This window comes from Leuciscus leuciscus, assembly GCF_965113295.1.
Source record: "Leuciscus leuciscus genome assembly, chromosome: 2".
Taxonomy (NCBI): domain Eukaryota; kingdom Metazoa; phylum Chordata; class Actinopteri; order Cypriniformes; family Leuciscidae; genus Leuciscus; species Leuciscus leuciscus.
Window position 1 is genome coordinate 7,571,384 of NC_138726.1, and position 20,612 is coordinate 7,591,995.

The 20,612-nt window shown below is 38.3% G+C and overlaps 1 protein-coding gene across 2 annotated transcripts in view; it reads left to right on the forward strand.

Annotated features, from left to right (window-relative positions):
• sbf2 (SET binding factor 2) overlaps positions 1-20,612 on the forward strand; it is a 132,719-nt gene that overhangs the window by 34,121 nt on the left and 77,986 nt on the right. For both annotated transcript variants that reach the window (XM_082161344.1, XM_082161345.1), the window contains exons 3-6: positions 3,766-3,903; positions 14,596-14,727; positions 16,516-16,626; positions 17,705-17,810. In XM_082161344.1, coding sequence (XP_082017470.1) covers positions 3,766-3,903; positions 14,596-14,727; positions 16,516-16,626; positions 17,705-17,810 — 487 coding nt within the window. The remainder of the gene's footprint in view (positions 1-3,765; positions 3,904-14,595; positions 14,728-16,515; positions 16,627-17,704; positions 17,811-20,612) is intronic.

Sequence of the window (20,612 nt, forward strand, 5' to 3'; positions counted from 1 at the left end):
GTGTTTTACAAGCCAGTCCTGAATGGTGGTTGGCCCATTGCCATTCAAATGTCAGAAGAGGATGAAGAATCTGACACCTACTGGAATGGAGTGTGAAGCACTGGATGGCACAAAGTAGAGCAGTAGCGACAACCATGATTTGGCTTTTGAAATTCAATATTTGATTAATTGTATAGCCTTAAAGTTCCCCTCTAGTCAATCATTTTATCCCTTAAAACTCATTTTTGATCACCAAAATTACATATTTAAAAGTTTTTTCCTTGAAAAATTTTTCTCCATGCCTTAAAATAGCTTAAATGTAACTCTACACCCTTGCCTCATTTAATATATGCGGTTCTATGAATATGCAAATTAGCCCCGCCTCCACTCACTCATACCAGCTCAGAGATCCACTCGTTGACGATCACACATTGACCTGATTGGTTACAAGGTAGTTTGTGACGTCAGAAACACCAGCGATTTCAAACCGTGTTTTTGAGACTGTCTTTGATTCACTGCAGTTTTAAGGAGAAAATACTCAGCAATGGTGTTGACATGAATTTGCACATGTTTTTTCTTAAAGCATATTAAAAACACCACAAAGACATATAAACACCATTCACCACAGGGGGACTTTAACTTAGTAGCCCATTGAAATCAATTCAGTTTAAGGAATACGTTTCTGCTGTTACAGCTTATGTACTGTTACACAACTCAGAGCAATCATAGTGGCGGCTCTTGCTTTGTCCTCTAACTAGGGCAGCAGTCCTCTGCCTTTTATGGCTGTCATTAAACAGAGATGCAAGTAACGGAACACAGCACAAGGCAGACGAGGATCTAATATGGTTGTTCTGTCCTCCATGCTTTTAGCCACCGAACTGATTCTTAGCAGGTCAAGCTGCAGATCTTGTGTCTTGTTTGTGGAGTGGACGTGCCACTCATTTCTCACATGATGAGGAACTTTCGCTGACAAGGCCAGCTGTGTAATTGAAAGCCCTCTGACATCATGACTGGTAGAACACGACGGAGTGCCATTGTCACTTGACTGAGAGCTAATTTAAGGAAAGGGTCTGTGTTCTCTGTGATATTACTCAGCTGTTTCACGGTTGCAAGAGTGCAAGCTCAGTTTGGAGAACTCGTTCATGTGACTCGTGTCAACTTTCTCCAATGGAGCGAAGCGGCAAGCTAACGTCTTGTCAGCAGGTGAAGCATTGTAATGTGCCGCTCAAAGTTCAGATTGGTTCAACTTTAGACTTCTTTCACTTTTGTATGCTCCAAACAGACATTAAGTACAAAGACCTCTTATCACAGTCATGGTTAAAGAACCAATCCCTTGCTACCTCAATCCCTTGTTTGGGCTCCATAGTGTTTCATGTTTGCCATCAGATAACAGAATCCAATAACCGATCGTTGTAACACATTGTAGCCTGAGTTTATTTTCCTTCTGTGTGAAACATCTTGTCCTAGAGCTCCCCACCAATCCTAGCCTTCTTCCTGAACTACTTCAGTGACCTTAAATGTTAAACTTAAGCTAATATTTACAGTAAAAATAAGATTGCAGTCCAGTTGATCAGACCGAAACAGTTGTTGTCTGTCTGAATGTTCTGTCTTGTGAACTAAATCAAGCACGTGCAAAACACTTCAGACTGAGGCTTGGGTTTTGTAGTATTTGAATCAATGCCAGACCCCAGCCTCTTTAGCTAAGAGCCTCGGGCCACTCGAATAATAACAGCCTCGGGAACAAGGGGGATTGATGTAATAATATAATAATATACAACATCTTCTCCACAATTATAGACCGTGTCATATTAAATTTAAGGCAAATGAAAATTAAGCTGTGAGGAATGGAAGAACAGTATGTTCACTAGGTTGTGCATTGTCATTTGTCCCAAATTACAGCATCTTTCCTGTCTAAAGTCCATTTTGGGTCTTTGTGGCACTGCTGTCCCACATTTTCAACCCATGCACTCTCATTATTTGTTTATCTGGATTTGGCGGGGAATTTATCGCATACTTTGAATATTTTCATATTTTCCTGTAATTTTCCTGGAACCTTTCCCAATCTGACAAGGGAAAGGAGCATCCCACACTTCCGTCTTCGCCTGCCAGTGTTCCAGATTTCCTGCCTTCTATTGTGGCTGCAGCGGGATGCTAACATCCTGGTTCAAGCCCTGAGGTCAATCCAACACACTACATATCGCTCTGTCTTTCATTTTTGCTGTCCCTCTCGCTCTTGTTCCTTCTCCCATCACTCTTTATCATGTTTCCACCCACTCACCTTATCACTTTTGCCTATCCATAAGTCAAAAGCTGTCTTTGTGCAGTATGCAGTAGTTTCCCAATTCTCTTTCATCTTCATCCCTGACTTTCTTTGATTTGTCCTTCTCTTGTTCTTCCTCCTCTCTAACCTGCCAGGCCGCCATTTGTGATCCAACCTCACTGTGCCTGCCAAGCCACTTTGAACTCGAGCACTAACACAGCAGATGTACTTAGTCTAATGACTTGTTCTCTCTTATCTCTTTACCGCTTGTCAGGAGAGTCTTTCAGAAGCATCTATTCATTGCCTGCACTTTCTTTTACATTAAAGCTTTTGGCAGATGTTTTTATCTAAAGTGACTTTCATTGCATTTGATCAGTTCTTGGAAATCGAACCCATGACCTTTGCATTGCCAGTGCCATGCTCTACTGCAGTGGTTTCCAATCCTGGTCCTGGAGAACCTTCTGCACTACACATTTTAAATGTCTTTCTAATCAAATACACCCGATTCAACTCATCAGCTCGTTAGTAAAGACTCTAAGACAGGGTTGTCCAAACTCGGTCCTGGAGGTCCACTGTCCTGCAGAGTTTAGCTCCAACTTGCCTCAACCTACCAGTCTGGATGTTTCTAGTATACCTAGTGAGACCTTGAGTAGCTGGTTCAGGTGTATTCAATTGGGGTTGGAGCTGAACTCTGCAGGACAGTGGCCCTCCAGGAGCAGGGATGGACACCCCTTCTCTAAGACCTCAAATATTTGTGCTATATAAGAGAGACACCCAAAATGTGCAGTGTTGGTGGTTCTGTAGGAACAGGATTGGGAACCACTGCTCTAATGTTTGAGCTTCAGGAAAGCTACCTCTGAAATCTTACATCAGTCACTCGATAGTTGTGATGTGCAGAAATACATATTTTTGCAAATTGATACTTGACTTGATTCAATCCAATTCAAAGGCTTTCGATTTCAATATGCTGTCTTTGTATTGCATCACATTCAACACAGACTGCAAACTTACAACTCATGTAGAATGATTTCTTTTGTTGTGGCACAGCATTTGCAGCAGCATGGATTCAGCAGCAGGACTCATCTGTAAATCTGTATGGGCAATCTACAATAAGTCTGCTAGGATATTATCCAGATTTATTTATTGGGATTTTCTGTGTAACAGAATGGATTTGGAAGGCCACTGAGGCACTCAGTGGCGTTTCCTGCCTTCTGATGAAAAGGATGTACTATCTGAAGTGGCACATCCTGCATATGATGATCACACACTAGCCAATTTGCACACTGACGTACCTTAACAGCCTCATACTGCATTCCAGTAATCCCTGTCAAAACATTGAAAGGTGTTTGAAATGATTTTAAACAACCCCAATTTCAATTCCTTTGAGCTTCTTTATGCAAATTATGTAATCTCTTATGGTAACCATAATTTACTGGTTGCTTTTGTGCGGACTAGATGTTCTGGTAATGTCAGACTCCTGTATAGAGTGAAGTCTAACAGTGTTTTCTGTTTTGGTGCTTTTACAGTTCTGCCAGCCTGGTGGATGGAGGCTGTCCCGTGAGAGGAAACCCCCGACATTCTTTACAGTGGTGCTTACAGACATAGATTCAGAACGACACTACTGCTCCTGTCTGACCTTCTTTGAGGCAGAGGTCAACCTACAGGTGAGATTAAGGCCATATTTTTATTATAAGGGTCTACTTGTATAAATTGTTTGAGCTAGTACCAAAATTAATTTATGCTAGATTAATTTCACAATCATTGTTTGTTTCGTTTAAAAAAAAAATTAAATAAAAAGATTAAAAAAAACATTTTATCAGACCAAATTTGGAAAGCATTATCATGTGGAATATACAAGAAATTAAATTTTTAGTTATTCAACCAATCATTCAATTTAATTCACATTTATTTGTATGGCTCTTTTCACAATACATATCGTTTCAAATCAGCTTTACAGAAAATGCATGTTTCTACATTACAATTTAGAGTAATCTGTCGACGGGTGACTGTCAAAATAATGTCCATATGTCCAGTTGTGTTCATAATGATTACAGTATATATTAGAATTTGGCCAGTTGTGTATGATGATTCAGAGTTGGCATCATCTGAAATCCTCGCAGGGGTTGGCGTAATCTCTTTACAGGTGTTGAGTAGTCTGAAATCCTTGTAAGAGGCAGGATCCAAACTGGAACTGGCATTATCTCTAGTTACCTTAGAATGGGCATCCCAATGTAGAAACACAAAAGCAAATGGAAAATAATTAACGTAGCTGCTCTTCATAACATTTCAAGCAAGAAATGTAATGTGCTTTTGATTTTATATAACTGGAGTGCAAGGTTTTGTGTACATTATTAGATACATTATTAGACACAGATGTGTCTCTAATCTAGACTTAAAGGGAGAGTGAGTCTAAGCCCTGAACATTATCAGGAAGGCTATTCCAGAGTTTAGGAGCCAATTGCGAAAAGGCTCTCTCTCCTTTAGTGGACTTCGATATCCTAGGTACTACCAAAAGTCCTGAGTTTTGTAGTGAGAATATGGTGGATTGTAGATAGAAGATCAGTTAAATACACAGGAGCTAAACCATTTAGGGCCCTGCAAGTCAGTAGCAATACTTGTAATTGATACAGAACTTAACAGGTAGCCAGTGTAGAGATGCTAAAATTGGGGTTATATCATCATATTTTCTTGACCTGGTAAGAACTCTAGCAGATAACAAAGAATCCATTTATATATGCATTTATACATCTAATGAAAATTAATCTGAGATACTCTTTGCTCATTGCCAGTGAAAGTTCTTCAATTGGTCTTTATGGCCTAAAAGGAGTACTTTCAAAATATTTTAAAGTTGCTTGAGGTGAGAAAGTCAGTATTTCTAAGGATAAAGACAACCAGTCGAAGAACCTTTCAGTGATGGCAGCTGTGACCAGGATGGACAATATTTTGCTGCCGCATCTTGAAGTTCACTGTCCAGAGAGGAGAAGGAAAGAAGAAGCGCTGTAAGAAAACCCCAAGGGGCTGCGGTTGGAGGACAGCTATGTAAAGAATGCAGCTGTAATTCCTGACTTTTGCCCAGTGCCCACCAGGGTTCCAACCTCAGCCCCTCATGAAACTGGACTAAACTAGCTCCTGTAGAAGATTACCAGTTGTCCCACATTGTGAGAGAAAAATGTTGAGCATTCATTTCTTTTTTCCTGTGCTGAGAAGTTTCAGCATAGAGTGAAAGTCCTGGAGTGCAAGGAACCGCGCATCCCCTATAAATTTGTATCCTTGACTGAAGTAGTCTACTGTACTGGGGCAGGATTGGTAATAAGGGTCAAGCAATTTAAGGCTGGAATACACTACACAACTTTTCAAATCTGAACAGTATAATTTATAACCGACTTTATAATTGGTTACAGAGAAAAAGTGGGCTCCATATACTTAACGACTAAGGTTCCGGACACAACAAATTCCCACAGAGACATGCACCTTGTTGCCAGGAGACGCAAGGCAAATGCAAACAATATGAGTTCTAAAATCGACTCAAAATATCAAAAGTGTTAGATATTGTAGGACTGGATGTTCTATGACTGGATGAAATCATAGTATGAAGCTACAATACTAGCTTCACAATACTACAAGAGTCTGTGCCCATTATAACGCTAATGACTGCACCGATAGATGCCGACCAAAGGCAATAAACCCTTTGTCGGATCATTGTGTCACCTCTGTTGCCGTCTGGCGTTGGACGGCACTTGTTCTCGCTAATTGAACGTGTTTGATCAGCATTTGTCACATCGTGGAATGTCTGAGAAGTGACGAACTGTAATCTGGTGATTGTCTGCGTTGGTCGGCATCTGTCAGTGCAGTGTGAATTGATACACTACGCGATTTTGCCCATACAGAAATCTGCCGACTAGCTCCGACTTTGGACAACTAGTGTCGACTTGTCCAGACTGTAAATCAGGGCAAAAATCTGGGATTAATCTTTAATTGCCAGGGCTTTCCTCTCTAATGTGGCAAACCGATGCAGCGTGGAAATCAGCCTTGAGCTATTGAAGATTAGGCGCTCTGGTAAAGAAGAGCACTGAAGCCTATCTCTGATTTATCCAGCTCTGGGGTAAATAGAGAACTTTTTTTTGTTTAGTTTTTTATGACTTTTTGACATGACGTGAAGGCCAAGTATGGTAAACAATACTCGGAATTTGCCCTCTGCATGTGACCCTTCCGAGTTAGTGCACACACATTAGGGGCAGTTAGTATTGAACACTCTGCAAAACGTGGACACACTCACCCGGAGCTGTGGGCAGCCATTCACTGTGGTGCCCGGGGAGCAATTAGTGGTTAGGTGCCTTGCTCAAGGGCACCTCAGTCATTTCCTGCAGGTAGAATCGAACCGGGGATACCAGACTCTAACCACTGCCACGACTGCCCCCAGGTGTATAGCAGAGTATAGTCTTAAGCATGCCATTTTTTGTAAATAATGTTATCCAGGTTCATCAGTTGTTTGGCAGAAACATGTTGACTAATGGACCTACTTTTTCTGAATGTCCAAATAAATTACACATGGAAACCAGGTTGCTTGAAGGACACATGCCAAGTTTCACCCCTAGAGGGAGTCTGTAACAAGGAGAATCTCGTAAAAACTGTTTGGGTAAGGAAGTTAAAATTTGACATGCCTTTTCTTCGCTACATGTGCTAACATACTACAATATCAGTTGGACAGATGAACAAAAAATGATTGCCGGCAGCAATTACATTTTATCAGACATAGGCTATGTATTTCTTACAGGCCTCGCTGTAGATCTAGTATATAACATGTTTCAACACAGCATTTTTTGTGGTAAATGGTTGGTCAACAATTGTATCCACAGCCTCTGTTCTGCCAAATTTGCCAGTTGGGGACATTTTCCACCTGCTTGGACCCTTTTGATTGTGGCTGTATTTGAAGTGTTTGCCATTGGTTTACTTCAGAAATCATAGAGCATGAAGTATAACCTTCATTGATTACATTGCACTTACCAGGTCTTACAGAATGCTAGAACAGTATAAGTAATTCATCGTATCATCTTTCTGATAGCAAGCATAGATTTCAATGAGGACAGCTGTTCAACCCTGCTGTTAGCCAAAAGTGCTTTTAGGTTTTATTAGGGGCCAGGCGCTGAAGGTGCGTATTGTTTACCTTGGAGTTCTTATTATTATTTTTCTACTTTCTCTGGCTGGGAGTCTATGGCAGCACCTAGATACATTTGGAGGAAAGTTGTAAAATTGTGTGAATAGTGTGATGATCCATTTTTCTTGCCACTCATGTTGCATTGTTGTCACCAAATTTGAGTCAGATTTTTGAGTTAGATGTTTGTGCTATTCTTGCCTGTTATCGTTATTCTTTTACAATTTGCCTGAAGAATCATCAGCTTTTTTTTTTTTTTTGCCATTATAAATTTATGTTGTCTCTCAACATGTTATTTTTCCAACAAGTAGAAGGTGGTGATAGAGGAAAAGGTTTTGTCTAATATCCTAAAAGTTGTAGGTTCAAATCCCTCATATGGTCGTCTATGGTCCAACCTCAATATGTTGTAATTTTTTAACTATTTGCATCATACTATTGGTACAGAACCTACTTGTTACCATAATTGCTACCTCCAGCTATATTTCTCCATAATGCTTTGCACTTTTTTGTGCGTGTCATGTCAGTAAATTTTACCACATTCGTTATTACTGTGTGTGCCTAAAAGGTTTTTCATAAGATGATGGTGCGATTCCGAGCAAAGCCATGATGTGCATTAGTCAAGCTCCTCAGTTCAAGTTTATTTCACTGTGGGCAAATGCAACACTGCTGTTGTTTTCTCGGAGAAAAATGTAGTGATGTCTTCAAAAGAGTAGTGGATGCTCAAGGTAATTGGCTTGACAGCTTTAAATCATTTAGAATGTTGCAACGGGCTCTTGTTCCTCAGAAAGCAGGTCAGATAACCATCACTCTTGTAGACACCACTGAATGACATTTGCCTTTTTTGAGAGTTTAATTATCAGCCACTTCAAAGTGTCACCAAAGAACTCTAGAGAATGTATTCATTTCTCTTTTTTTTTTTTTTACCTGTGGAAATGATGTGGCGTAATTGTGAGGAAAACCAGTTGATCACATTCCGACATTCCACGTCTATTGAGAGCACCATCCTAGTACCGGCAATGTGGCATTTTGTGTAATTAACCCAATTCAACACTCAGGATGTGGGGGGTCATCATGACCAAAACTTAGCATTTCGATGCTGTGAATCACATTAATTTGTTAAGCAGATTGCTTACTGTTTAAATGCTTAGAAGTTTAATGGTTTCCTTTGCAGATTCACTATGAATCAGCCTGTTTGCCACAAGCATCTACATGAATGCCAGCATGCTGACTTACTGTTAACTTCCTGTTGCTTTACTTGAGTACAAATAAACAAACTCATGACAGGATAAAGAATGTGTAATTAAACGGTCAATAAAAGCAGGAATTCTTTGTATTTAGAGGCTGGTGGTTCCAGAAGGTTACAAAAGAGTTTGGCAGGAACTTCAGCACGTCATGTCTTTGAGCTTTGATGACCCCCAGCTGTTGGCTGGCGCTGTCTTCCTCTCTGTCCCCTGTCTCTCTATCGCTTTCTGTCTTTCTCTTTCTCGGTGAGACTGTAAATCTTCTTTATTTATATTACATCCTTAACTACTGAGCCTTGTGGGAGATTAAGAGAGAAGACCACCCATGAAGAGTACTTCACAGTGTCATCAGGCACATTAAGACTGAAGAATCATTCTTAATCGCAACCTCACTGCCTTAATGTCTTCGGAAAGGTCTTTTCAATCTGTCTGCTTTTGTCCCCTCCTCACTGTTTTTCTTTGATAGACTTATCCAGAAGTTCGTAATGCAGGGTGGCTTCTTTCACATAGTGACCATGATAGCCCATTATCTCATTATGCTGTAGGTCTCCTCGGACTGTTTTCCTTACGTCACGTGAATACCGGTAGATGCTATATGGTCTCTTAACCCATGGAGTGTATATCTGCGTCCCAATTCATCCATGCCTCTAAATGCAAACCATTCAGCTTTTTGCAGTGAAATTCCTAATCGCATGGATTCCTATTAAAATGACTGGATTTTGCCCACAGAAATTCGCCAAACAATAATAAATGTGTCTGCACCGGTCAACTGCGAGAGGCCTTTTTCTTTATTCTGATTTGCAGTCTCAGCATTATTATCACATTGTTAAGGAAGTACTTTTAATGAAGATGATTGTGTGTTGAGCATCTGCAACTTACTTTCAGTTTCATTTGCGATCAGCTTTGCACATCGGCTTGCTGAAGAGATACTCAGCTACTCATCTGCAGCGCATGAGTGCTGTTATATCTGACTATAACATGTCATATAGCCTATAACATGCTCTCACACTTATTTTTAATTTATTTTTATTTTGGGAGGAGTAAGATTTACATATGTGGTTTTAACAACCAGATGCATTTACACTTGTCCAGTTTTATTTGGGATTTGCATTCTCGAAAGCATTTTGGCCTGGTCTTTTCACGACCGGATAGCTAACCAATCAGAGAAAACGCATGAAGTGACCAGGTGTAAACCATCACATCCAACCAACATAAGAATAATATTCAATCAAGTTTTACCATTTATGGGCCATTTTACTGAAATGTTCACAGGAATCTTTCGTTCGTTCCTATGGGATGCTTGCAAAGCCTGTTGAGTTAGCAATAGTAACCTAGAAGCGTGGAGCTTAGCGAAGATGTTAAGGGAACTTATACGCTACAGTTATTGCTATATCAGGACTGGGTACGTCGCAAGGAAGAAAAACACGAGTGTATATGAAAATTTATGATTTCAGAAATCCGTCCAAACACATTTTATGCATCCATTAGGTTTTCTCGGGTTCAGGGTATAATCACCCTGAACTGTATGTGGTAGTCTTGGAGTAAAGTCATTAAAAGTACACAATTCTCTCCATTCCATTTCTGACCTTTTATGGGCTTCTTTTAATGCGTTCAATAATGTTTTTTAACACGTCTGCAGGACCAAGCATTTCAGGTGTTGCGTACTTTCCTAAAGCTACACCATTAAGCCCACTTAATGTAAAAATCATGACACACTGAAAGATATTTTTCTTTTATCAGATTGGAAGAGGCAGCATTGGAATGTATTTTTCTTCATAATTGAACCAAATCCTCCCAATAAGCTTGAAATGTGTTTCCCATCTGTGAGGGTATTTTAATTCTGTGCTCCCACTGATAAGATGTGGTGGATCTTGTGGCATGTTTTCACTGTCTGAGCAAATCAAATGGACTCCAGTGCGGGGGGTTAGACAGCAGGGTTTGAGAGGTAGGTATCGTTATGAGCTCGCAGGCCTGACGCTGACTCAAACCGGACAATTAGAAGCAGATTGTGAGCAGTGGGAGGTGACGCGGGCAAAACCTCTCCTCCTTATCGGTGAATGATAACGATGTCTGCTTTTTGTCATTATTAATGCTATAATATACATATACATATACATAGTACAGGTCAAAAGTTTGGAAACATGACTATTTTTATGTTTTTGAAAGAAGTTTCTTCTGCTCATCAAGCCTGCATTTATTTGATCAAAAATACAGATTTTTTTTATATATATTGTGATATATTATTACAATTTAAAATAATTGGTTTTCAATTTATTATACTTTAAATTATCATTTATTTCTGTGATGCAAAGCTGAATTTTCAGGATCATTACTCCAGTCTATCACATGATCCTTTAGAAATCATTCTAATATGATGATTCATTATCAAAGTTGGAAACAGTTCTGCTGCTTAATATTTTTTCATAACCTGTGATGCTTTTTTAGGATACTTTGATGAATAAAAAGTAAAAAAATTAAAATAAAATAAAAAGCAGCTAATTAAAAAAAAAAATAGAAATCTTTTGTAACAACAATATTCACTACTGGTCAGTAATTTGGGGTCAGTAATTTTTTTTCTTTCTTTTTTTTGAAATAAATCAATACTTTTATTCAGCAAGGATGTGTTAAATTGATAAAAAGTGATAGTAAAGAAGATTTATATTATTAGAAAATATTTTTTTTTTGGAATAAATGCAGTTCTTTTTAACCTTTTATTCATCAAATATATTAGGCAGCAGAACTGTGTCCAACACTCATAATACATCAGAATATTAGAATGATTTCTAAAGGATCATGTGATAGACTGGATGTCACGTGTGACACTGAAGACTGGAGTAATGATGCTGAAAATTCAGCTTTGCATCACAGGAATAAATTATTTTTTAAAGTATATTCAAATAGAAAACTATTATTTTAAGTTGTAATAATATTTCACAATATTACTGTTTTTTTTCTGTATTTTTGATCAAATAAACGCAGCCTTGATAAGCATTAGAGACTTCTTTCAAAAATATAAAAAAACATAATGTTTCCAAACTTTTGACCTGTACTGTGTATATATATATATATATATATATATATATATTAGGGCTGTCGACGTTAACGCATGTGATTAATTTAAAGTCCTTAATGCGCTAAAGTAATTTAATGCAAATAACACAAATACATTACTGAAGCACGTGAAACTGCGTCATTAACGTAATTTACTTCTCACAGTTTGATGATCTTAGAAGCTAGAGTTTATCTCACGGATCATCTACAATGGCGCAAGCACCTGTAACCTGGTGGACATTTCTATTCTTCTAACCCTTTAACCCAATTTCGCTTCTCTGTTTGCGATCAGATCATTTAAGCATCTAAACTTTGGGAAAGTTTTCAGTCAAATGATACAGTAAGCAAATTCATTCAAACAAATAATTCCAAAACAGCGCTAATGTAAAGTAAACCAGGGCTGCGTTTCCCAAAAGCACTGTGAGACCAAGTTGATCATGGAGACCATGTGTTCTTTACAATCAACTTTTGGGAAACGCAGCCCAGGCTGATTACATCAGAGATGACTGAGAGAATACAGACTCACATTGTGTTTTCAGCAAATTATTAATTCCAGTGTGGGTTTTACCTTAAAACATGAGCTGTGTCATATTCTGTTATTCTTTCTGAAGAGCGCGAGCCCGTGTTTTAAATACAGACTGAATGAAATGATAAAACATCCCACCGCTGTATGGCCAGATGATACGTAAACTACTTTTTCTCTGCTGGATAAAGCAAAGCAGTGTCTTTCTAGTTAAGTTTTGCTAGATGAAGATTGCAATCAAGGCATGGATGTACAAGAGCTGAATCATAAGCACACGTGAGTCCGTTATATTGATGCGCACACAAATCTTCACCGCAAAAAATTGTGAAGACACATTTGAGTACATTTCACATTGTTTCCACACACATTCAGGATAATGTTTTGGGATAATGTGTATGTTGCTGTGCGTAGTAATTCTGAATGGATTTGTGTACTGTAATAGGTACATGCATCACTTTGGTGTCCTTTTGGAGTCTCCAAGTGTCCCTTTTTGTAAAGACACCTAAATTTACCTTAGAAATCTTGCATAAAATACAGTTTTGTGAGTATCACCTGGTTTACTTTTCTGGATATAGCAAATGATGACAAAATGAACGTGTTAAATTGTGTTAAACAAGATAAATGGTCAATTTCAAAATGCTTAATTTCACGATAAGTGTGCGATTAATCACGATTAAAAAAATGTATCTATTGACAACCCTAATATATCTGGTCATTTGACCCTTTTATGACAAAATGTCATGTGGTGTGACTCCCCAAAAACTATTAATACCTTTCACTTCATGGTTGCACTACGATATTTTTATTATATTAACAGTTGTTTTGACTTTTTAATGTTTTAAGAGCTGATGATGGTTTTGGTTTTAACTATCCTAAATCCAACTACAGCTCACGCATCAATATCCCTGGTTATGAACAGGCAATTCTCAGCATAAATGTGAGTTTTTCTTTAAACCAAAGGAAACCAACATAAAAAAAAAAAAAAAAAGTTTTAAAAAAAAGTGTTCTTAGAAATGTACTTTTTTTTGTATGTAGTTTCTGACCTACTACATTTTTGCCTAAATTGATGGTTTATCGTTGATTTAATCCTCCCGTTGTCCCATAAACTATGTTTGGGTTGTACATGGTGTAATTACTATGATTTGTTTTTTCACTGATTGCATCTTTGGATGTGATTATTTAGGAAATTGAATTTTTCCAAATACTCACATGGAGACAATTCAACTCGTACACTAAAGCAGGACTTGTAATGTGAGCCTAGATTTATTTCAATAGCATTTCAGCCCTTGGGACAAGACCCTTGCACAAAACAAACCCAATTTCCAAAAGTTAAATCTATAAATAGACCAGCACCTCCAGGTTCCCTTTGTGGTTTCATAACACCCAGCATGGGTCACTCCTTTATTCGTCATGCAAGCCTATCTTAACTTTTCTCCATCCTTTGCGACACTAACTCTGTCAACACGCTGTCACGCTTTGGTTTGCTTCTCTTATCGTTCTCTTGCTCGTTGAAAAAAGACAGCGCTGCTCGGCTGACCTCATGATCTTTATCACATTTGATGTATTGAAGTGCAGTGCTGTTTTTAGTTTCTTTTAGGAAACCGGACTGAGCCTGTATGCTGACCGACAGTCACTTTATACAGACTAAGCTTATCTATAAGCTCAGCTTTATCAGTGATTTCTGAAAACATGCAATCATTTGATCTTTATGCATTATTTTCCAATGCTCTCTCAACTCCTCAACCTAGATATTTATCTGTGGTGAATAACAAAGAATTAAGAAACAAAGCCCTGCAATCCCCCATCAGACACACTGTCCATCTCCTCTGAGGACTTTGGATTTTCAGTCTTCAGTCTTCAGTCTTCGCTCTTTGCTGTTCTTTTTCCACTCTGTCATTAAATAACTCACCAGCTCGGACAACACTACTTTTGGTCACGAAAGTACAAACTTGAAATGATGCGCCTTGAATGAACCGTTTTTAGCAACTTCTCATGTTACTTAGTTTTAATAGTTAAAATGTAAAATAATATAATATATTGTGGTGTTATAATATTGACTGCTTTTTGACATTCCAAAGTAAATTGTGTTCCTTATGCCTTTAACACAAAAAAGTGTGTAAATATCAAATGAAAATATTTCTATTGGGGAAAAAAATATACTGAACACCTAATTTCAGAAGTCTGATTAGAGTCTGTTTAAATTTAAAGACATTATGAGTGAATCTGCCCAGATGTTGATTCTTCCGGAATCATGTCCAGGTCTTATCTCATGTGTTTGCTCTATACTTGTCCACCAGCTCAAGGTGTTCATCAGCCACATGGAATTATATTTAGCCCAAACGTAAAACATTTTTTTCTTTTAAATGTTTTTGATTCTTTTCCATTTCAGGGCTCAAAGACGCTGGAGGCAGATGTTGATGAGGAAGAGGAAGAGGAGAATGGTTTGATCCAGCCAGCTCAAATTTTTTCACCCAAAAGTTTGATTCTTGTCACCAGGCTGGATTACCCAGAAATATTTAGGGTAATGTAAAGTCAGTCTGTCTGTTTGTCTATCCATGTGTCCGTTCATCCCTCTGTCTATCCATCCATCCATCCGTCCATCTCTCTATCTATCTATCCATCCTTCTGTCCATACATTTTTTTAATATTTTGCCATATCATAAAAAGTGGTCCTGTATATGTTTCCCATGTGATAAAATTATTATTTCAATGTTGTTTCCTTATCCATTTGTGGCAAACAGTGCCGATCATTTGAACTATCCTGTTTTATTCAGTCTCTTTGTGAAACACCACCTCTCAAAAAAAATATTTTGTTGTGAAAAACGACGACAACAACAAAACCTTTGGTTTCTTACGTAACTTCAGATTTTTTTATATTCTGAAGATGTACAATAGATCCACCAATTAGTGAGTGAGCTGTTCTTTAGCAGACCATGCAATGTCATACAATTCCTGAGTAACCAGTAACTTTAGTAATGAGGCAATTTCCATTTTTACTCAGGTTTTCGATTAGAATCGCTTGTTCATAATTAGAAATTTTCATGCTGGAGCTTTAGTTGGATTTAGGATAATTAAACCCATCACTGGTTTGAGAACGGTATTGATTGTCAGTCCTTAAATCATTAAAGTCATAGACTTTTGTCTGCTGATGGAATAAAAACAGGGATTACAGAGACAGAGAGGAATATCACAGGAGCTTAAAAGCAGGAAATCCACTCCATCCAAGTTTTTTGCTGACTGCCTGCCTCAAGATTTTGTACTTTTGGCCTTCATTCATGTATTTGGCATGAGCTATGCCTGGGAATAAGTTAGTTGATCTGTATTACTTGGTAAAGGACCAAATGTTTATAGTCACACACCATATCCCTTTGTTTGTCAATGTGCCCATTGTAGAGGGCACTGTTATGCCCTGCTGGTATTTCCTATTATTAATACAGATAATTCTCCAGATTTATTTTCCAAAGAACGATTAAAAAGTAAATATCACTGTTATTTATGTTTGCCAAGGACAGCATCATTACTATCGCTCATTCTTTAGGTTATGGATTTGAATCAAATCCATATGGTGTCTCGTTGATAAATGATCAGACTTGTGAATTTAAATTAGGAATACAGTAAAAAAAAAAGTCTCTAGACTTTCATTGTAGGATGGACCAGAATATCATAGACTCTTTTGACCTGAACATACATCCATCCATCCATCCATCCATCCATCCATCCATCCATCCATCCATCCATCCATCCATCCATCCATCCATCCATCCATCCATCCATCCATCCATCCATCCATCCATCCATCCATCCATCCATCCATCCATCCATCCATCCATCCATCCATCCATCCATCCATCCATCCATCCATCCATCCATCCATCCATCCATCCATCCATCCATCCATCCATCCATCCATCCATCCATCCATCCATCCATCCATCCATCCATCCATCCATCCATCCATCCATCCATCCATCCATCCATCCATCCATCCATCCATCCATCCATCCATCCATCCATCCATCCATCCATCCATCCATCCATCCATCCATCCATCCATCCATCCATCCATCCATCCATCCATCCATCCATCCATCCATCCATCCATCCATCCATCCATCCATCCATCCATCCATCCATCCATCCATCCATCCCCTCCCTCCCTCCATCCAAAGTTTGGCGATGGAAAAAAGTTATTAGGTCAACACCAATATTGCGACTTTTGCTCCACTCATAATCACTCAGATTTTGTTTGCAAGTACTTTTACATTTGTTTGTCAGGACAAGCTGTATGTATTGCTTTTTTTCCTCTTAGGGCTGCTTGGGATTGATCTACACCGTGTACATAGACAGTCTGAGCTTCCCTCTGGAAGGACTGGTGGCAAACCTCTTCACATGCTTGGTTCCAGTGGCAGGAGGTTCCCAGGTCAGACATTACTTTAACCAAAGAATTCCTCATCAGTCTCGACCCTGACCCCGTGGATATTCGAGCACACAGAGGGTTAGCCAGGGTTCATTTGTGTACCTGTATACCTTGAGGGAGGCATCGTATGGGTGTCTCACATTCCATATTGTTTTTACTGGGGACTCCTGAGAGGTGGAAAGGGCTTTAGGGGTCAGTGAGAGAAACCTTGTTGTTTTGTTTAGAGCTAAAATATTAATAAATGTAGCTCTCATGTTCTGGTTTGAGCAACGCAGTACCCCTCAATTTTATGCGTCTCATTTTTCTTTTTGGTTTCTGTTTCTCCTAATGCAGCAGCTGTGAACAAATCTGTTCTCAAACCGCATGTTTTCTCTTTAAACACAGTTTCTAAATCCACTACTCTTTATTGTACACTCTACTCATATAAATCATCACCAAATAGATAGTTAAACAATCTAGATATTGGTTTCAGGGGAAATATATATATATATATATATGCAGACCGCAGAGTTTTGCACACACTCGTGTTGAAATCCCCAGCTTATGTTGTTTTTGATGTAATTCACAAATACATTTGAAAATTCCTCCAGAAACCATTATTTTCCCAGCTGGATTGGGACATCATGGTGATCAAACGGGGCTTAAGTTATAAACAAACCTCAGGAGAGGTATATATTCATCTTTCAGTGTGAGTCTAACTCCATCCACTTGGAATGTGTCATGAGACTTGAGCGCGCATCTGTTCATGAAACAGTCCATGTGCATCTTATTGGCTCTGTTTAATGCACATCCGCTGTTTCTTTCAATACAAGAGACAAGATCTGGAAAAAAAAAAAACTTACTAAATCTCTTTAAAAAAAACTCTTAAAAATGAAGGCGTCGAAACATGACCTTAACACCATAGTGGATAACAGTGAAAAAGTATTATAATAATTAATAGAATTATTAATAAAAATGTTTATTGTGATTTCAGCCTGTATTCTACTATGTGTGTAACTTTGAGGTGTTATTTGGTGTTGATTGATTTGTTTTTTACGTCATGCATTTGTTCAGAGCAGAATGTTTGTGTTGATGTTCTCAGAAGCTCTTTTCATTGGGAGCGGGGGACCGGCAGCTCATCCAGACCCCACTGAATGACAGCCTGCCAATCAGCTGTAAAAGCGTAGCACTCCTCTTCCAACAGTTAGGTGGGTACCTTTGACTTTTATAGGAGTATGCCAGTAGAATACTGTATACAGTGTATATTGCATGGTATACTTCTTCCATGTAAGATATTAACTATTCATTGGCCTTGTTTACACCTGGTATTAAGATGCAGTTTGGTCGATCGGATCACAAGTGGACAAGGGAGACACATTCCCATTACACCTGGTGTTTTAATCTATCTCTTTTGTCCACTTTCAAATGACTTCTGTCCTGATTTCTTCGAGGGGAGGGTCTATGGGAGGGTAAATGTACTGTATGTCTTTTCTTGAGATCTTTCGATCTAATGGACAAAATAATATGAATGCACACGGAGACATCAGAAAATCATATGGAGAACATCAGCTTTCGTTTCTGCTTTGACAGCCACAAGGCTAGCCGTAGCGTGTGTTAGAAATGACGTTTTTCGTCTTCAAGACAAACTTGGTTTAAAACAAGTTTAAATCCCGTCTGGCGCCCTTCCCATAATGTTCACGCGTTAGATCAGTAGATGGAGAGACTGTCTTTTGTGGCTGTTTGAACACATTCGACCACATGAGCGTTTACACTACGAAAGCAATCCGGTCGAATGTGTTTTCCACTACCCTCTAGAAGTGGTCGAAAGTGGACAATCTGAAAATGTTTTAGACCCTGTTTACACCTGTATTTAGCGTCGTCCACTTGTGATCCGACTACAACGAGGACCACAATGGAAATAAGTTTGTAACTTTCTTGTGTTATCCTCGACAGTTCTGATTAATGTATAATGTCACTGTGATGACTTCTTGTTATGCATTTTATTTTGTTACTGTCTAATAAATCAAATCAAATCAAAATCCGATCAACCAAAACGCATCTTAATACCAGGTGTAAACATGGCCTCTGACACTTTTTTTTTATCTTTTCCATATTTATGCAGACATCTCCTGTCCTTTATAGTTCCGCTTACTGTCCCTTCCTGTAAACATGTTTTTCCAGAGCAGAGTCATATGAGCATAAGGAGAACAGGGGAAAACAATTTTTTTTCTGCTTAAATACAACTAAAAATTCTACCTGACATTGTAAATAAGCTGAAAACTGTAAATGTCTTCATATTATCACCAAAGGTCAAGGTATGTTAAATATAATTGTCATAACAGTGGACACAATGTCATAACAGTGGACACAAAAAAAAAATTTGTAAAAATAACAATTATTTTTTATATTATAAAATAATATTTCTAAATAAAATTGATTTATATTTTATATTTTACTTTGGAGGACGACTGATCAGACGCGTACTTTCACATATAAACTTACAATAATGGAAATTAAAGTTTTAGGATTTTATTAAAAATGTAAACGAGAGTAATTTCTAGGGTGACTCCCTGGTTTTCACACTGCATTGTGAAAATTGTAAAATGTGTAAAACACATTCGACCGAATTGCTTTCGTTGTGTAAACGCTCATGTGGTCGAATGTGTTCAAACAGCCACAAAAGACAGTCTCTCCATCTACTGATCTAACGCGTGAACATTATGGGAAGGGCGCCAGATGGGATTTAAACTTGTTTTAAACCAAGTTTGTCTTGAAGACGAAAAACGTCATTTCTAACACACGCTACGGCTAGCCTTGTGGCTGTCAAAGCAGAAACGAAAGCTGATGTTCTCCATATGATTTTCTGATGTCTCCGTGTGCATTCATAAGTAAATTACACAAGCTTATTTTGTCCATTAGATCGAAAGATCTCAAGAAAAGACATACAGTACATTTACCCTCCCATAGACCCTCCCCTCGAAGAAATCAGGACAGAAGTCATTTGAAAGTGGACAAAAGAGATAGATTAAAACACCAGGTGTAATGGGAATGTGTCTCCCTTGTCCACTTGTGATCCGATCGACCAAACTGCATCTTAATACCAGGGGTAAACAAGGCCAATGAATAGTTAAGATCTTACATGCATCCCACATGCATCCCACAATCTCCCTACATTTTTTTTAAAGACGCCCGCTCGTTCACAATCAAATATAAGTACATTTGTGATATTGTGAAGTCTTTGTACAGATGGTCAGATGATTTTGCTTTTATTGAAGAACAAGATACTCTTTAGATTTCCTTCTCAAATCTTGCTAAAGAACATGATCACTAGGATTACACAAACTCGTGCAGTTCATTTCAGCTGAAATGAAGTGCATTAAAACAAAAGGGAGACACACCAAAAATTCTGACATTCATGTTCCTTTTTAAATTCAACTTTTTCCACTTAAATTGATATGCTGATAATGTTATTAGTAATGGAAACAGTTGTATTCAATTTGAAGAATGCAATATGTTAAAACCTGCTGATAGATTTGTTTTTATTCCTGTGAGAAAAATGTCCATTTTCCTGTGTGCTAATAACTTGATGCAGCTCTGGTGTGTGATCAAGTCACACTGGCTGGACGTTTCGTTCTCTATGCAGAAGTACTCAAAAACAAATCTTTCTGCTCAATGTTCTTTCACAACCTATGAATGCACACATGGTTTTGAAAGGGGACAGTGATTAGTCAAATGTGTCATATTTTGTTACAAAAACAAAACAAAAAATACGTTTCAAGAAATACAGTTCTCATTATCAAGATACAAATTATTTATTATTTTATATTCGCTTAATTATTATTATGGAAGAATGGTGTTGCATTGCAGAGGAATGTACTAATGGTGTGTGTGCTGTCCCACGTTCAGCTGGACCACAGCACACAGCATTTGGACAGATGTGCACACACAACTTTATAACTGACTAATTAACACCATGTCAACATCCTTAATGCCATATGTCTGCATGTAAG